The sequence below is a fragment of the Lineus longissimus genome, chromosome 5, assembly GCF_910592395.1.
Source record: "Lineus longissimus chromosome 5, tnLinLong1.2, whole genome shotgun sequence".
Classification (NCBI taxonomy): Eukaryota; Metazoa; Nemertea; class Pilidiophora; order Heteronemertea; family Lineidae; genus Lineus; species Lineus longissimus.
Genome location: NC_088312.1, coordinates 16,128,689 through 16,148,144, shown reverse-complemented (window position 1 = coordinate 16,148,144; position 19,456 = coordinate 16,128,689). Strand labels below are relative to the sequence as shown.

General features: G+C 42.5%; 1 protein-coding gene across 8 annotated transcripts in view; it reads left to right on the top strand.

Moving 5' to 3' along the window:
- The window catches only part of LOC135487457 (syntaxin-binding protein 5-like), a 368,020-nt gene that overhangs the window by 114,657 nt on the left and 233,907 nt on the right, over positions 1-19,456 (top strand). For all 8 annotated transcript variants that reach the window (XM_064771115.1, XM_064771121.1, XM_064771120.1 and 5 more), the window contains exon 6: positions 9,186-9,249. In XM_064771115.1, coding sequence (XP_064627185.1) covers positions 9,186-9,249 — 64 coding nt within the window. The remainder of the gene's footprint in view (positions 1-9,185; positions 9,250-19,456) is intronic.

Below are 19,456 nucleotides of genomic sequence, written 5' to 3'. Positions count from 1 at the left end.
CTATTAAGTTGACAAGTCGTGGATATTTCACCAATTCTTTGACTTTATTTATCCATAGTCCACGTAAAACCTGTAAATACACAATGAAAAAGTGCCCTAAGTTTCACTCTTAATAATCACAACATGAAGTAACTCTAATGCAGTCAGGACAGTCCAGTCCCTGCTGCCACCTGGCCGTAAGTGGCCGAACTAAACCTTATAAATTTTGACAGCACCTGTGCTGTTTTAGTGCCCCCAAAACCCAAGACGAACAGGGCAAATTAACATCAAATTTTCCTTAATACTATTCAAGAGGTATATAGATTGTATACGTAGCTTAGAACATACGAAACGGGAGGAAACAGCTCCAGGGACCATCTGAAGTGAGACACCGGACGTAGAAAACTGTCCCACACAGGATTGTGGATGTACGCCGAGACAACGGACAAATAGTAGGCCGTAACTTTGACCATACGGGAGAACATCACAAAATATGGGGTTATATGGGATTACTAAATATTTACCTCTGTAGTGCCTCTAAATCGTTATACTTTTGGTTACAAAATAGGCACTTTAAATACTTTTAACTTTAGTCTGTGAAAAACGATGTCTGTACATCTGGAACATGGCAGCAAAGCAACGCACGAGGGTAGGTGGCGCTCACAACAGTGGCCCTTCAAGGATGCCCTGTACATATAAATGAAACCAAACAGTATCCCTTAAAGCGGACCTGTTTACAAATGAAACCGAACTACCACAGTTACATGGCTCTCCTAAATTTAGAATAAATTTACAAAACTTTACTGTTAAGCAAACACATTGTCAACTAAGACCCTGTCAAATAAGTACGCTTTGTGCAAAACTAGCACTTTAACCTTAGTATCAAAGTATCTCTTCACCTGTGTGGAATGTCTAAGCAAAGTGCACTCCACAATGTCACAATGTTCTCCAGTCTTCGCTAAATGAATATTGTTGTACCAGAGACTAGTAATGTAGTCTGATATACATAAGTCACAAACTCTTAAAAAACCCGTAACAGCTGCTTAAACAAGTTGACTATCTTGGAACCTTACATAACCACTTATAACCTTATATTATCTCTTAACCAAGTCCAGAACGCGTGACTATACAGTAGACCTTTAAGTAGTATTTAAGTTTGAACTTTAAACAGTAAGAATTTCCAACAAAGGAACATGGCTCTCCATTAGCCAAGTATTCCAGCACATGGCTCTCCATAAACCATAAAGAGGACATTTTGACTCATGTACAGTTGTCTACACTTAAGGAGACACTAGAGGTCATGATTACACGCAACTGATCCTTGAATATTCCTTCCAAAAATAATGATTCTGGTTATTTCACAGAAACTAAAGGACAAAAGACAGCAGCCTTGGTAAATCTGAGTAAAGTTGCACTTGGACCAGAGGTGATAAACATTTTTTTTTTTAATTTGCCAATAAAGCAAGCCCTCTATAGGGTGTGCACTTAATGCACATTAACTTTAGATAAAAGGAGGTGCTACTCTTTCAGATTAAACAAGACGACTGACACATGTCACAATCTGCATCTCGCGGCGGTATCGTCCACCAACAGGCAGACGTCTCCCTTGGCTAAGTTGAGACGGGGACTGGTCCATTTCTGTCTCTCTTGCAATACGGGCAGAACTTCTCGTCTCCAGCGTGTCCAGAATTCATTCGCTAAGTACTGGACACGTCTCCAACGGCGATTGCAGTAAAGATCGTTTTTGACAAATGTTCCTGGTGGTGGTAGTACTGCATCCGACTTCAGTGTGAGCAACTGATTAGGACTCAGCGGCTGGGGGCTGTCTGTGGCCTCCATGTCGATGTAGGTTAGTGGGCGGCTGTTTACTACAGCTTCTGCTTCCGCCATAAGCGTCCTCAAAAGCTCGTCATCGAGTTGATAACCATGAGCCATCAGCAGACCGGAAAGAGCGTTCCTGATAGATCGGATCATACGTTCAACGACGCCGTTCATATGGCTAGCATGAGGAGGGTTCATCTTGAAGACGATCCAGTCACACTGGTCTTTTAGAAGCTCTTGTCTAACACGATCATTGTCCATTTCTGCCAGGGCTGCTGCAAGTTTGTTTTTTGCGCCAATGAAGTTTGAACCCTGGTCTGATCTCAAGTGTCTGACTGGTCCCCTGCGGCAAACAAATCTCCGGTATGCGTTCAAAAATGAGCTGGTATCAAGACTATTTGAGACCTCAATATGGATGGCGCGAGAGTTCAAGCACGTAAACACTGCTCCATATCTTTTGTTGTCGCTCCGTCCTTGCCTGATGAGATATGGTCCGAAATAGTCCACAGAGCTGTAAGTAAATGGCGGCACCTCCTGCAGTCTATCTTCTGGTAGGTTGGCCATCTTTTGTCCCAGTGGAGCACCTCTCAGTTTTCGGCAGATCACGCATTTCTGCAGATATGTAGTTATAACAGTTCTTGCTTTCAACAACCAGTAGCCCGCTGACAGGATTGCATTCAACGTCATGCCCCTTCCTGAGTGGGCAATATCTCGGTGATGATGAGCGATCAGAACTTGAACGACATGACCTTTTCCTGGCAACACCATTGGATGCTTCTGGCATTCTGGAACATCTGCGCGCTGTACCCTTCCTCCCACTCTCAAGACACCAGCTTTGTCGACATATGGATCCAGTCTGTAGATTCCACTTCTCTTTCCAATGGCTTTGTTTTCCTTGGAGTTCATCTCTCGTGGTGGTTCTCCGGACAAGTTCATTTTGCGAAGCTGGGCGATTTCCTCTTTGAAGGCTTGGGCTTGTACCATTTTCATGATAACCAATTCTGCATTCCCCATTTCTGCTACGTCCACTGGCTTGTACTGCTTCATGTTTTCCTTCAGGTCGCCGGTGATACGAGGTTTTTTGATAGTACCACCTCTCAATCCCTTTACCATTCTGAGGCAAATGGCCACTGCTCGTTTCATCCGATGCCAACTGGAAAAACGCTAAAGTTGGGACAACATGTCGACAGCTTCCTTTGGCTTAGCTTGTGTTGCTAAAATCTTGACCTTTCTCATTTCGGGATCGTTTGGTTTTGGCTCAACGACGTCTCTGCTGGGCTGTACGACAGGCGATGACAGGAAGGCTGGACCCTTCCACCATAACTGGTTATCTTGCAAGTTCTTTACTGTCACACCTCTTGATGCTACGTCTGCGGGATTTTCTCCAGTGGGGATGTGATGCCACTGGTCTGGTGACGTACTTCCTCTAATCTTCTGCACTCGATTAGCGACAAACACATGGAACCTTCTGGCCTCGTTGTTGATATATCCCAGTACCACCTTACCGTCGGACCAAAACGTCTCTCTGATATCTTTGTAGTCAAGCTCTTTGTGGAGAAAGTTACTCATCTTGACGGACATGACGGCAGCAGTGAGCTCCAAGCGGGGCACTGTGACCGGTTTGCTGGGTCCTACTTTGGCCTTAGCTGCAACTAGAGCTGTGTCGATCTTGCCATCTTCTCTCAATAGCCTTATATAGCTACATTGACCGTATCCTCCAAGCAAGCTACCGTCGGCGAAGTGATGTAACTCGACACTCTTCAGCTCCTGATCCTTGCAGTCATGTGACTTGTAACAACGCGGGATTCTCAGCTTACTAATGTCCTTCAGCTGACACCTCCAGGTTTCCCATCTTTTGGTGACATCATCAGGAATTGGGTCGTCCCATCCCTTTCCATCTCTGCAGAGCTCTTGCACGATACGCTTTCATTCCAATATTACCGGTGCGACCAGACCAAGTGGGTCAAATAGCGAACTGACCGTCGAGAGAATACCGCGTCTCGTGAGTGGTTTCTGCTTGAAGTCAAGTTGAAAGAGGAAGGTGTCCGTCTCGACGTCCCACTGCATGCCTAAAGTTGTCTCTGTCGGAAGGGTAGAATGAAGGTTAAAACTTTGTAAGTTCTTTGCTCGCAGCGGCTCCGGAATTCCTGCAACCACGGTCTTATCGTTATAGACGTACTTAGCGAGGTTGAATCCTCCTTTAGCGGTCATGGCGTGTGACCCTGCGATGAGGTGAGAGGCTTCCTTTGGTTTCTTCTTGCTGGTGATCCCGTCGTCGACGTACAGATCCTTACGTAAAAAGTTAGCTATCTCCTCACCAAACTGGCCTTCGTAGCAGTTTGCGGTCTCGTTCAAGGCAAAGTTGGAGCAGGCTGGTGAGGATGTGGCGCCGAAGATGTGTCTGGTCATTCTATACTCAGTTGGTTCTTTGTGGAGCTCCCCGTCTTCCCACCATAGGAACCTCAAACAATCCCGCTGGTTGTCAGGGACGAAAACTTGATAGAAACAGGCCGATATGTCACAGGTCACAGCTACTGGCTCTTTTCTGAATCTGGTAAGAATCCCGGTGAGACTCTTCATAAGATCGGGGCCCTGAAGTAGGTGCTGGTTCAGACTGTGTCCTTCGTATTCCGCGCTTGCATCGAAAACAACTCGGAGCTTGTTTTTCTTAGGATGGTATACCCCGTGATGTGGGATATACCATATGAGCTTCTCATCCTGTGTACAACTCTCAGACGTGTCGGGGACCTTCTCTGCGAAACCTTTGGTGATGACATCGTTCATGAAGTCTGTGTACTCTCGTCTGTATTTGGGGTCCCTTGTTAGCTTGTGACGTAGGTGACGGAGGCGTTTGTCAACCATGGTTCTATTGTTCAGAAGGGTGACATCATCCTCTTTGAATGGTAATGGAATCTCGAAGTGGGAATCCTCCCGTTGACGTATTCCTGCTTTCACCACAGCCAAAAAGCGCTGGTCATGAACTGACATTTCGCATCCTGTCTTCTGCTTGGCAAACTCTCCCTCGAACAGCTGGTTGACCTCGGCTGGTGTTATCTCCTTGGCTTTAGTTCGGTACACAAAGTGGACTGGCTCGTCTCTCTTGATGTTATCGGCGAAGTTACCAATAACTCCCCATCCAAGATCGGTTCTTATCGCGTATGGATCGTCATCTTCCCCCGGAACAACGTCTCTTGGCTTAAGTAGTTTTGGACAATTCATCCCAATGAGGACACCAATCTCCCAATCTTCTCGGTAAGGATGCAGCTTCTCAGCGGCGTCTTTCAGGTGAGGTAATTTTCTAACTGTTTCTGGTCTTGGTACCTGGCTGTGACTGGCTGGAATGATATCTCTCTCGTACACGGCTGGCATGGAGATGTCTAAGGATTTGTTCATATCCTGAATCCGCAGACCATTAACTTTCTTTGTGTTGACGACTTCTTCATCCAACATGGTGGTGAGCTTTAGCTGGATATCCACTCCCGTGGCTCCAATCTTGTTCGCTATGGCCTGAGATACGAAGCATGTATCGGATTGGGGGTCCAAGATGGCGTAAACTTCTGTCTTCTTTTCTGGCGACTTCTCATGATAAAGGGTGACAGGAACTATAAGTGTGTGCATCCAAGATTGCGGTTGAATGCTCTTACTGTCGGACTGTACGGTATGCACGACTGCAGCTTCTGTGACTGTGGGAGTTGAACTTATCGAACTAGGATAAAAGCGGTGGAGAAGTGTGGGATGTGTCTTCTTACAGGCCTCGCACGTCATTCTTCTTTTGCAGTCCGCCTTTCTATGCCCGTAGGTGAGACAACCCCAGCATAAGCCCTTGTCCTTGATCGTATCCTGCCTGGTCTTCAAATCCATCGCTATAAACTGAGGACATGTGATGATTCGATGATCAGCCTTACAAAGAGAGCACACAGGTTTCTTCAGCACTTTAGTTGTCGTAGTGGCCTGTGGTACAGGTTCAGCATTCCTGCTTACAGCGAATGTCCTAGCTCTGGAGAAACTCGGCCTTCCATCCTTATTGTGAGAAGGGTTGTTTCTTTTGTCACGACTCTGGGTGGTCTGGCTTTCTTCCGAGATTCTGGCACTGGCAGTAACAGGATTACACGCGATTCTTGCTTCAGCGTTGAGAAATTGGCAAAAGTCCTTGAAAGAAGGATAGTCACATCCGTCCTTCGTCCTTCAATCTTCAGTATAGAGCCTCTTGTCCACCTGTCTCGACCATCTAGCTGTTATGAAACGTGGTAGCTTTCGCAGCATCTTTCTGTTTTCTTCAGGGTCGTTCAACACTCTCAAGTAGCTTATAGAGTTCATGGCTGTCAAAGTATGCGTTAAGAAATCAGCAAATTTCTTCAATTGTACTCCATCTCCTGGCCTGATAGAGGGCCAATCTGTAATCTTCTTACGATATACATCAGCGACGATAAAAGGATTGCCATATCTCTCCTGCAGAATCTCCTTAGCTTGTTCGTAGGCAGTGTCAGAATTCAGGGCTAGCACCCCTTGTATAGCGTCCTTGGCATCACCTTCTGTGTATCTCGACAGGTAGAACAGTCGCTTGGTGTTTGACTTTATTGTTGCTTCTATCAGACTCTCAAAACTCTTGATCCAGATGGGGTACTGTATGTAGTCACCTTTGAAAGTATCTGGTTCAATGGTAGGCAAGTGAGACCAGTTAGTCTCTTTGGCAGCGATGAGATCTGCCAATCGGGACAGACCGTCATGGTCAGCTGTTGCCCCTGGTTGTGGTTGTATTGTAGGCGACCTCATTGGCTCCGGATGTGGTTGTTGCACTGTATGCAACCTCCTTGGCTATAATCCCTGAGAAATCCGCCCTCTAAAACCATTGCAGACTTTCTCCCTCCAGCCGCATGCTTTGGTGGGATCTCCTAGCTGACGACGTCATCCTACCAATGTCGCCAAGGTGTGGACGGGACTAATGTCTCATACACACACACACACACACACTGTTTTGCGGTAAACACCCAATTTATGACTCCACACATCATTCACACCGTCAAACCTGTCACAGCTCGTACCGCACATCGTTATGTCCTAAACTTAGGACAGTATGGTCACAGATTCTTTTAATAAGGTTACATAATACATCGTATATTGACAGGTTTTTGATTTGCCCTAATTGTTACGGTCACAGACATCAGATGGCATTAATTGACCATTTGGCGGTAACTATGAATGGCACGTTTGTAAACCGTTGAGGCATGTGACTTGAAAGGTTGTATATGCATCCCTTGGTCAATTATTATCTGATGCCAAGTTTTGGTCAGATCTCATTCTTGAAATTAAACCGATGAGGCATGTGACTTGAAAGGTTGTATATGCATCCCTTGGTCAATTATTATCTGATGCCAAGTTTTGGTCAGATCTCATTCTTGAAATAAAACCGACACAATTCCTGCAAATTCACCCTAGACCATATCATGTTCATCATCTAGTGGTGACAGGACTGATATTTCCAGATGTTGTCATAGAAAGACTTTGAGTGACTATGTCTTGTCAAATACTGTAGACCTTCTAAGATTTAGAGACAGTCGGACATATTTCTCAAGAAATGTTCGGTGTATGATCAGCAAATCTGTGTCATAAAGTAATTTCTTTAACAAGCTTGGCATGAAATTAGATCCACGGACCACAATCCAATCACCCCTAGTCGTTTCGTTACTTTAAACCTGAAGTCAGTCAGAAAAATATCTCTGCTCTATATGCTTTATGTAGTACGTAGCATGTTATACCTTTGATTGTATCCCTGTGATTTACAACTGGAACATAAGTAATAAAATTCCTTGATTCCATAACTTAAAGGTAATATGACCGTTCATGAACATTTGTCTACGCTGGGAATAGTAATCCTAAGTAGTTTAAAAACTTCTGATCACAGCATAATAGTGAAAAAAGTTCAGTAATTTTCTAATCAATCTAGATTTTTTGTCAACTAGAGTCTAATGTCACTGATCGGAAGTGACGTCAGAGCGTGTGTGCGCTCTGACGAGCTTGGTGTAAATCTGAGGCAGCTGGTATCTCCCCCAGTCTCTGTTCAGGGTCTGCTGTAGGGCACGGATATAAATGGTCTCTTTAACACCCCTCTCGAACCACCTATCAAGGACCTTGGCGTCTTTCATGTCAATGCTGTGATTCGGGCATGTCTTGTTGATATGATGTGCCACTTCCGAGTTACTGGCCCCAGTTCAGCCATGACTCATGTAATTGAATGAAAAGCAAATGTCAGGTCAAGATGGAATGGATGGATACCAAGTCTCACTCCATTGTTTCAAAAGGTGCATTGTTCCGTCAAAAAGACACATGCGTTTTGGGGTATTCCTGATTCAACAGACGAATCTTTGCTTTGGCTGTTTTGACCATGGATTTTTGGCTCAACGTAGGGGAGTCTATACAATACCGCTGTATCCGTTGTGACTCGTTTTTCGATAAAATTTTTATGATAAAGCTAAATCTATGAACTTGAAATTTGTTACACATGACTCTTTACCTCATATAACCTAATGAAAAGTGCAATATCTCGCTTATCAATGATATTTCTATGGTACAAATGTAGGTTCTCCGAGCAAGAATACATCACCTATCCTACGTGTTTTTGATTTGACCTAATTTTCAAGGTCACAGAGGTCAAATGGCGTTTGGCCTAATTCTTGGTCACCGAGCAGGATTTGGCACCTCCTACCTGGTAATGAAACGAATTAGATGCGCTAAAGTGCTTTAGAAAGCTTCATTAGGACTCTACCTCCATTGGTGCAGGACGGGTATCTGGTGCCAGTAGTTTGGTCTCAGCATACATCTGAGTGATTCCCTGCTGGTCACACCAGGTGCTGGTTTGCCGTCCGCTTCACATGTGCCTTTTTTGGTGTTATCATTTCAATGGATGAATAGACCGCTTTGCACTGTTTTGACCCTCGATTTTTTTTCTAAAAGTTAGAAGTACATTAAATTGCCTATCTCATGGTATTCAGCTTTGTGCCAGAAATTTTTTCAATCTGAGTATATGGGGTGCAAACTTGGCAAAATTCATGAATATTTTTGTCTTTTACCCTTTGCTGAATCTGGGTGGTATCAAATGTTGTGCCACCTAAAATGAACTGAAAGTGCCTTAGAAAGCTTCCATTGGACTCTTCCTCCATCAAATGTGAAGGTTTGGGTATCTGATGCCAGTAGTTAGGTCTCCGCATGCATCTCGGTGATGCCTTGTGTGACACCAGGCACTGGTTTGACCTCATGTCTGATGGATTTAATGAAATTGTGTAGTGAAACCCAAAGCATGGCATAGTTTATAGCAGCATTATGAGCTAGATGGGGGCTTACACTGTGTTATTCCTGTTTTATCGTCAGCATCATTTGCTTCTTTCCAGATCAAGGAAGACCCATCCGGGGCCTGTTGTGCATCTTAGTGATAATCCAATGGATCCAAATAAGGTAAGACCATCGCTACATGTATGTATGACCATTGTGTGCAAGCTCTAGTAGCGCCAGCAGTTGTCAAAGCTAGCACTCAAAGTCAGCATTCAAGCTGTTGTATAAACCACCGAAAAAAATCTCTTTAAGTTTAGACCACAACATGATGCATTACAAAACTATTTTTTTGTACATTTTTGTCCCAAATGAGTAAGTCGTATCAGGGAGGTTGAGATCAGGGAATTTACACGTATAATACGACTGAAATGAACACAAAATGTTTACTCTTTCTACAGTGTTTTATCTGTATACGATTAAGGATCCTTGATAAGTCGCTGTTCTCAACCTCCCTATTGTCTAAGGAATGACTTCGAGTGTGAGATCCTCGCATCATGGTGTTATTCCATTTTGATGCCAGTCACACATGCATAGGGAGCAATGATTTCTGTATTATAAGGTAAAGTGGGGTATTTGTAGCCCCTTTTTCACCTTAGTTTTGCTATGCAAGAGATTTCCAGGCAGCTTCACTTAAACCGGCCTGCATCCTGTAGTGGCACCTCTTCCAATTTTACAGCCTGTAATTCAGGGCACTTAATCTAAAACAATGCCACTGAGAGCAATACAAGACTTGTGGTCAGGGGCCACAAATACCCCGTGGCCATTTGTTATTTGTGGCCCCTACCTAAAGTTACAAATTGCATGTTTTTTTATGTATGAAAACATTTTTTTCTCAGGTTTATGGTCTTTATTGGTAATAAAACTTTCAATATTATTCCAATCTATGTTGATGACGAGATGTTGATGGTATCAAAACATACACAAACGGTATTTATTGAACACATAATAATGATCAATGCAATCACTCACCAACAATTCAAACAATGTCATCGCAAATCTGACTGATTTCAAACTGATGTAAAACACAAAGTTCTATCTACCACTTATGTTATAAATTACACCTTGTGTCAGACAACAGCTTCTGATATTCTGGATCGCCTGACGATCTTGTTGTGTGCCATTAAAAACTGTAGTTTCAAGTATGGCTCAGCTATAGCTGGCATCACTTACATGTAATGGTTATGAAATGTACCATGAAAAATGCTGGTCTCGTCAACCTCAGTTCTAGTACTATTATATACTTCTATGATTTGTATGAATGAAAACCACACTGAGATCTCTTTGAATCGAGATTGCTGTGCACACCTTGAAGGTGACACTGCCTCTTGTTATCGGCATGATCAAATGCGAGTCATTCTCCAAAGCAGCGATAACATTCAGGCATAGTGTAGGACTACTATCACTACTATCCACTGCGCCGAAGAATGAATGCGACTTTGGATATCGTTTTTGATATTCCTAGACTCATATGTAGGCGACGCTGTGATTGGGCGCACTTACTTCTGCGCAGACTAATTCACCAAACGAGGGCAAATGTCTCAGGGGTTTGTGTGCAGGGCCGGAGAAGCGAACGTTAACCTCAAGGAGGATACCGCGGTGACGTCACGGCTTTTTCCAAGATGGCGCTGCATATTGTAAACAAACTCGATCCACGGCCAAGGGAAAATCAAGTCATCAAAAAAGTTAGATTTTTCGCATCAAATCAGAGTTATTAGTACTTTTCTGCTATGAAATAAGTCTTCAGACAATAAGCTATCATTTGAATAATGAAAAGTGCTGTTTTGATGGGGAAAAATAGGGTTTTTTAAACCAAATAGCCGGGCACCGATCTTCCAAAATTAGCGATGGTTTCAAAACAGTCTCCCAGATATGGGGCAATCTCTTCATTATCATAATGGGATTTGGAGTCATGTTTACAGATTTTACAAGTTCGAGACCTGTAATACCTAAAACTCGCATAGATCCCCATAGATCCCCTCTATTTGTCGAGTTAGCGCCCCTGTAAGATCATGCATTTTCGGACACTAGAACGAAATCTTCCTGCGGATATCGCTGTTTCGGTGATGATTTAAGGAGAAATTGACTGTTCTTAGAGTTGTATGTGACAGAAATGAGTTCATACTTCATGAATACATGAATATATTATGATATGGGCGAGCTCCTAAGTCAAAACAATAACAAACTCAACTGCATCTCTACTGTATATTGCGTAGTGCATTGCCTAGTGTATTTCGTAGTGTATTTTAGCGGAGACATTATTTCCGCACTATGGCCACGCCAAACGTCTTTTTTATTCGTGGAAGTTAATCTGCTCTGTAAATTTTATTTTACACAGGAAGAATCCATACTAGGTATTGCAATATTTCATGTCTATTGGTGTTTTTGTGTACAGGAGCGCACCAGACAGTGAGACGTGGAGATGTGTTCAGTGCTGGTGCTGTCAGTAGACTGAATCTGATTGGCCATAGCGATCACTAATATGGGTCGGGATCACGTGATGTGACGTCACCGCGGTATCCTCTTTGCGTTAACCTCTAATTTCCTCAGGATGTGTATAAGAATGAAGAAACTAGCATCTTAATGATTTGTGACATGATATATCGAGCTATTTATCGAGCTACAAGTACCCCATGGGTATCTTGGTCAGAAAAGTGTCTCTAAAAAATTGACTTTTCATAATGACATCAAATGCCACATACAACATTCTCTACGCTCAATACTGATCACCTGAACCAAGTTTCAAATATATCAATGCTCTGTTTGTGCATGTACCTGATACGCTTCATGTATCAGATTTTTAGCTTTTAATTGCCAGCGAAGCTTATCGCATACAGTCTTTTTATCGTTGAAACCATTAGGAAATTAGTACGCCGAAAATCATGTAGGATAACCTGATCACCCCGAAGACGGAGTTTACATGCAGCTGCATGTACATAGATGACGCGTAGTATCTTTTTCTCTACCAACGAACGAACCTGCAATAAAATTTGTTCATGCGCACGGATATATAATGCTTGATCCCGCGTAAGCTAAAACTTAATGATCACAAAGTTAAGTACTTCTAATATGCAGGTCTAAAGTCTCGAATCGATTATCCTAACCTTTCCAATTTGTTAATAAAATCCCGAGCGAAAAATGAAATCGAGAAAAAGTGGCGGATGCCGGAAAAGTGCATTGGTGGTTCATCCGCTTATCACCGGAAAGCCCTCGATCTTTACTTTTAGAGCGCTAAATTTCAAAATACATGACGTCATTCGAGGTATTCCCCAAAAAACATGCGGTGTTTGCGTGCATGAATGAAACTTCTGCCGCGTTCACCCCTGCTGCTGGCCTTTCCACTACACGCTTTGCACTGTATCGTTGTATAGAAGGGGGACGTACAGAGAATAGAAGAGCTGTTGTAGTCTCCGTTTATTCCGTTCCTTCCAACGTGTATACATCGTGTGTTGCACTAATGTTAGACTCGTGGGTTACGCACGAGACTAACTCTGAACGCCCCGCTCGTTTCATTATAAATGACCTAAATAACCTGCAGGTGACATGGCTTATTCCAGACCATGCTGACCTGAGACAAGTGCACTTGTTGCGTATGGTATTGTGTATCAAAGAACCGCAACCTGATCATGAAGTCCAATCAGGACGTCAATTAAATAAATTTGTAGCAAGCAGTCTGATTGACATGTCTGACACACTGTAACTGTCAACCAAGCGAAGCTATCATAGCCGCCAGGCTCTAGGTTTACTTCTTATAGCCAAAGCTCTTACACAACATTTGCATAGTTCAAAACTATTGATGGTGTGATACTCAAGAGTCACCTCTTTCATATTAATACTTGGGTTGGCTGAATAATTCCATGGTTACCGGAATATGAATCTAAAACATTGCCAGGGGCTACAGTTAGACCGAGGCTACAAATACCCTGATTTACCTTACAGATGCATTATGTGGTGTCTTATAAGGTGGCTTTCTTACCGTAAAGATAGAGAGGCCCTGCCTTATTTTGAATTATTTTACCACCTAGCACTCCATTCCGCCTAATCAAAACAACTCTTACCTCTTTCCTAGCATCGCAGTCAATGTTGAAAACAATCGCCCTATCTAACATGCACTCTCATTGGCTGAAATGTTGAAAACTGAGGCACACCCTGCAGTACTTGTTGTTATTACACAATCTTGTAGGCTCTTGTAAGAAGTGTTTGTCCTTCCCTGCGATGGGAATGATTATCAGTTAAAGATCACAGAGCAACAGATTGAGTGGATATAATAATGATAATAATATAATAATGTCTAGTATTTGTATAGCGCTACTCAGAACGCATTGCTGTTTAAGCGCTATTTGTTGATTTCCACTCATTGTCACTGATAATGCCTCTCGAACAGCCAACACTTCAAGCGCTTCCTAAATGTGTCCTGATTGTCAATCGCAGTTAGTTCCGTCGGCAACTTATTCCACAGCCGTGCCGAGGACGCTGAGAAACTGCGATCCCCGTAAAGTGTCTTTGTTCGTTTTACGGCTAATTTCGAGGAACCTTCGTCCATCGAACACGTCGTACGTGGGCAATCCAGACATTTAAGCAGCTGTTCAAGGTAAACTGGTGCCCTTCCATGGAAGATTTTATGCGTCAAGTTGATGATTTTGTACTCAATGCGCAAGTGAACTGGCAACCAGCAATGGAGTGCAAGTTGGCAAATGCACTTTTACAGACTTCCTTCCCGTGAACAGTCATGTTCATGTGACTGTCCAACCAGCCACCAATATCTCTTAGGAAATCAGAACTCTTTATCACTTCTCCATCGACAGTTATTGTAGAGATGCACGGAGTTCGTCTAGTCGAGGAAATCGCCATAAGCTCTGTTTTTGGACCGTTAAAACGTAGGTTGTTTGCAACTAGCCACATTCCAATGCTTTGAATGCAGAATTCAACATTTCCAACAGAAGACAAACCCTGTTTAACTTTTCCATTGGGGAAGGCTCCAAGTAGCTGATTATCGTCCGCATACATATCGTAGGAATGCACATCATGGACACTCATCACATCTCCAAGTGGCAATGTGTACACGTTGAAAAGGACTGGCCCCAATACCGAGCCCTGAGGAACACCTGTTGACAATGCAACACTGTCTGATGTACATCCATTTATGCACACTGAGACCATACGGTCATGGGGATATGACGAGAACCACTTCAGTGCACTGCCAGAGAGTCCTATTCTGTTCTGCAGTCGTCTCAAAAGGAGAGCATGGTCCACATTGTCAAATGCAGCCGACAAATCAAGAAGCACAAGCACCGCTTCATTTTGAGAGTCAAGAGCACAAAGAATATCATTGACAACTTTCACTAACACTGTTTCAGTACTATGGTGTTCACGGTAGGCCGACTGGTGCGGCTCATATAACCCCTCTGACGACATGTGCTGCTTCAGCCTCAGTGCAACCACTCTCTCTAGTAATTTAGAGAGGAAAGTGAGGTTCGATATGGGTCTGTAATTTGACAGTTCATTTTGATCCAGTTATGGCTTTTTCAGCAAAGGTGTAATGAGAGCATGCTTCATAGAAGCAGGAACTTCACCAAGCAGGAGAGACTTGTTGATAATGCGAACGAGCACTGGAAGTAGCACGCTCAAACATTTACGTAAGAGCCAGGTAGGGATCGGATCTAGACGGCAGGACTTGGCCGGTGCTGCCATAAGGACTTTTCTTAGTTCCTCCTATGGAATGAACAAAACAAAACTTATTTAGTAACTAGCAAGAAGGAGGTTTGCATTTGTTCGAAATGTTTTTGAGACAAAATTAGGTACATGTTTATCCCCGGATGGTGGAGATGCTGCAACGATTTTTGCAAAAATGACTTTCGCTGCCGAATTCACATGAGTTAATGTGGAGCATAACGCTTGGCGCTGTTCGCTAATGAAAATTGCGTTGATCCGATTCACGATTTCCCCACCAGGGGGCATTTGCTGAAAATAGAAAAATTGCACTTTCTCCTTTAAAACTCCACGCAATTTCATGAAATTTATGTGGTAGGTGTATCTGCTAAGGATACATCATTATGTCCCATGAGTTTTTCGTTTTAGCCAAAGTGCATCACTGGTCCCTTGACCAACAATGTAAACCCTCTAACTTGAGACTTCCTCAAGATTTTTTTTCATATGAGGTTAATGTGTAGCATATCAGTAGGATCTGTTGGATATTGAAAATCTTGTAGATCTGATTCACGCTTTCACCACCAGAGGGTGTTTGCTGAAAACAGAAGAATTGCGCTTTCTCCTTTACAACTCAACAAAAGTTCATGAAATTAATTTGGTAGGTGTATCTGCTGCTGATACACCATATGTCTCATGAGTTTTTTTGCTGCACCCAATTTTCAAAGTCATAGAGAGCAAAGTTCAAAAGTTCATCATTGGTCCCTTGACTAACAACCTAAACGCCTGACAACCTGACCTGAAACTTCTATGGTGTGATGGCCGAATGTAGGGGAGTTTCCGTATTGGTTTGCCTGGAAAAAAAGATTTCTATCCAAAAAAACGAAAGCAATATCTTAATCTGTAGAGTAAAAATCACAACATTTTAGAAGTTTTGACTAATACGAATTGTGGTGGGAAGATTTAGCAGATTAGAGAACACAATTTATTTATACTTATGTTCTGTGATTGTTGAAGTGTTAAATAACTGTTTTCTAGTGATTTGTTCAATTCCATTTAAATGACGAATTTCCGCCTGAAGCCCTGGCTCGATCCAGGATTTAAAATATTACCGTTCAGTACACATGGTTTATTGATGTAAAAACATTTGACAGTTCAGTTTAATCGAAGTTGCCATCAGACGACCGTTACTTCTTTCTCTAAGTCTAAGTTGAAGTGAGTGGGGGAGTCGTAAATGATGCGCAAACCGTGTCGTCTTAAGCAAGATCAATAGTTACCTGATTGGCCATTAATACTAGTTAAAAGAAGGCATGATGATAAAAGGTGAAGATTTAGCTTGATTAGCTCACTCCACCTGCAGGAGAATGCATTGTATCGTCGTTCTCTCTAATCACGCCTACTGACAAAGTAACATAATGTGTTGCCATTAGGCAGATGTCTGGTGCTTCTTTAGGCAATCAACAATGCTGAGAAGGAATGGATTATGAAAGTGACACTTGATGTCCAGGCACGAATCTGATCTGCAGTTCATTTCTAGCTTGACTGGCAATGACATTGCTGAGAGATCTTGTCAAAATGACAACTGGCATTAAGTGGCGCCAACTATCAACTAAGGGAAGTTCAAGTGCTGTACACCCAGAAGAAATTGATTTTCACATCACTAATATCAACCACATTTAGGAGCAACTTTCTTTAATGACTTCATATGAAGTATCATAATATTGCGATTTGAGGAGCTTAATGCTAATCATGATAAAGGACATTTTTAAATTGCTTCTCGAATGTTGGTTAAGCTCCTTTTAGGAATAGGCCCACAGCCTACTCGAACCTGTTTCTTGTTTGTCCTGCAAAGATGATCTACATTGAGATTCTTAAAATGGGTAACTTTTCTTTTCTGAGATACGTTGTTCATTATTCAGTCAATCATATCTCGCTCTCAACCAGCTCGTCCCGAGCAGAACAATCCTCAGGAAGGTTTTCACAAGTTATCTTCCATCGGTGTGGCGTACATGACAAAAAGTCATATGGGGATGATGAGGTTTATATGGATTCAAGATATGGAGGTATAAGCAGTCGTGGATTGCCGGTTGTTCTGATTCAACACTCTCCTGACCTCCAAATGAGATGTGTGCTTTATATTAGTAAGACCGCCCACGCCTACATGTAAAAGGGCAGTCTTCCTTGTTTTCACTGGTTTTCTCTCTCTCTCTCTCTCCCCGATATTTTCGTTTTTTTTCATGCATTTAGGATTCAAGTATCTTTTCGTTTTTAAACTGCCATTTACTCAGTGCAGTGCAAAACGTCAATGAAACAAGGTTGTCCATATTCTCATCAAGCCATTCTGGGCTCCCGGAGTGGGAAGGTGCTATGGCAATACATGGAACAAAAACTCTATCTCAGCTGGTACCACGGTACCTGAAAAAAGGTACACATCCTTACGGCCTATATAATGGATGCTATTTTGCGGTCTATCTGCTGACACCAAGTCCCGGTACGAGTTTGTGTACATTAATGCATGGTGTCTATGCAGCGATGATCAACAATGTATCTACATAGTGTATACTGTACATGAATTTTACCAATTGTTTTAGTCCTCATTTGACACAAGCAAACTCCCTAAAGCTTTCAAGTGTTTAAATGGTATTTAAGGATCACGTCCAAAGTCTGCACGCGATAATCACCAGAGTCCACCAGGTTTAAACACATACTTAAAGCCATCAAAGTAAAATCTAATGGTCATAAACAAAATAAGCAGGACATTTCCTGATCGTTTTGTGACATTTGTGTGCTTGATTTAATAGCAAGTTGTTGTCTAAAATGTACCAGCGTCCACCACTCAGTCAGTGGCCATGTTGGATTTGACTTGGAGGAAATGATAGGACTTCCCAATACAACAGGAGCCCTGTGATTAAATTTTAGACAACATCTCTCTTATCTTACTCCCAAAAGTCATGACATTTTCAGGAAATGTGTTTTCTATGGTGTACTTATTACGTTTATGGCCACTAAATTTTATTTGGATGACTTTATACCCGACTTTAAACCTGGTGGATGCTAGTGGGCGCTGGTGGACGCTGTTTAGGATGACTAGATACTACATATGATTAGGTACTGATTGCTGGGCTGAGACTTGGAAACATAAGCCTAACTATGATTAGCTGTATGATTCGGTACATTCCGCCACACTCCTTCGGAATGCATACCATAATACTAACAACCTCAAACCTCTGTGCCAAATGAGGCGAATGATTGTGGCGATATTCGACCAGGCGAATTTTCGCCCCAAATATTCACCTTGCGGACTTTGGACGTGATCCCTTAACCCTTTCGCTGCGGATGTACGCTTTTTTGCGACCAAAAAAAATTTCCGATCTGTGCGGATGTACGGAGAACTGCGACTTGGGAGAGACCTGAAGCAGACGATGTTTTCAATAGAAAATTAGTACAGAAACTTGTCGCTAGGTGTCCTGCCATGTTGTTTACCGCTAGAACTTCCGATTTCTGATTGAAAACTTCGGTGTTTTTATGTAAAGTTTAGCCGATATTTTGAGTCCAAAGTTTTGTAAACAAATTTAAATGGCTCAGTCACGTGTTCGACGAACTGCAGAATCAATAATTGATGAAATATTCGCTGACAGTGACAGTGAATTCGAGGCGTTAGAAGACGAGTCTGATTATGATTCTGAACAAAATGCCGATGTACACAGCATGCATGGGGATGATAGTGTGCGTGATTCAGGGTCCGAGGGGGGTGATAGTGATAGGGGTCAAGATGAAAAATCTTATTTTTTCCTCGTTAATTAATATTAATTAGCGTTAATTAGTTGATTAACATAATTTCAGGTTATTAACAACTGCATAATTTGAAAGTCCATGCTGTCCCCAACAACCTTTTCCAATAGTTAAAATCTCTATCTCTTCTCCTTCAGGCGTATATTGGCCTCAAAGTTACCTATGTTAAAATTGGCTTTTACAGTATTTTGGGGGCAGCAAGGAATCAATATTGAAATAATTTTGAGCGGCGCAGCGAAAGGGTTAATCTGTTTTTAACAACATATAATTGACTGTGACAACTAATCAATGAGTTTGTGTGATTTTCCAAAAATTTCTTTCGGCATAAATTATGACGTCATGGTCGCTGTGAAGTCTCAATGGCGGGAGATTTGAACTTCCTCCACATAGCAATGATGGATTTTGCTATGGGCTTTTTGGCTCACCGTTAGGGGAGTCTATACAATAGACTAGCCCTGTGTCCGTCGTCTGTCGTCGTCGTCGTATCCTGTGGCACGTTTCTTAACCGCTAGAGCTATGAACTTGAAACTTTGTGCACATGACCAACTAGGTCAGAGGTACTCTGTGACTGAATTTCTGGTTCATGACTTCGCCACCAGGGGGCCAAAACTGAAAACATAAAAAGTGTGATATGTCTCTTGTTCAGGATCCGTTTTCAATAAAAATTTTATGGTAGGTACTTCAAGCAAGGATACATCACATATCATACGGGTTTTTGATTTGATCAACTTTTCAAGGTCACAGAGGTCAAATGGCGTAAATTGACCGTAAGGTTGTAACCATGGCACGTTTCTAAACTGCAATGACTGGTGATCCCAAATTTGGTACACATGTACCCCTTAGTCAGGTGATCTCAGGGACCGAAGTTCGCTCCAATATGATTCACCACTTGACC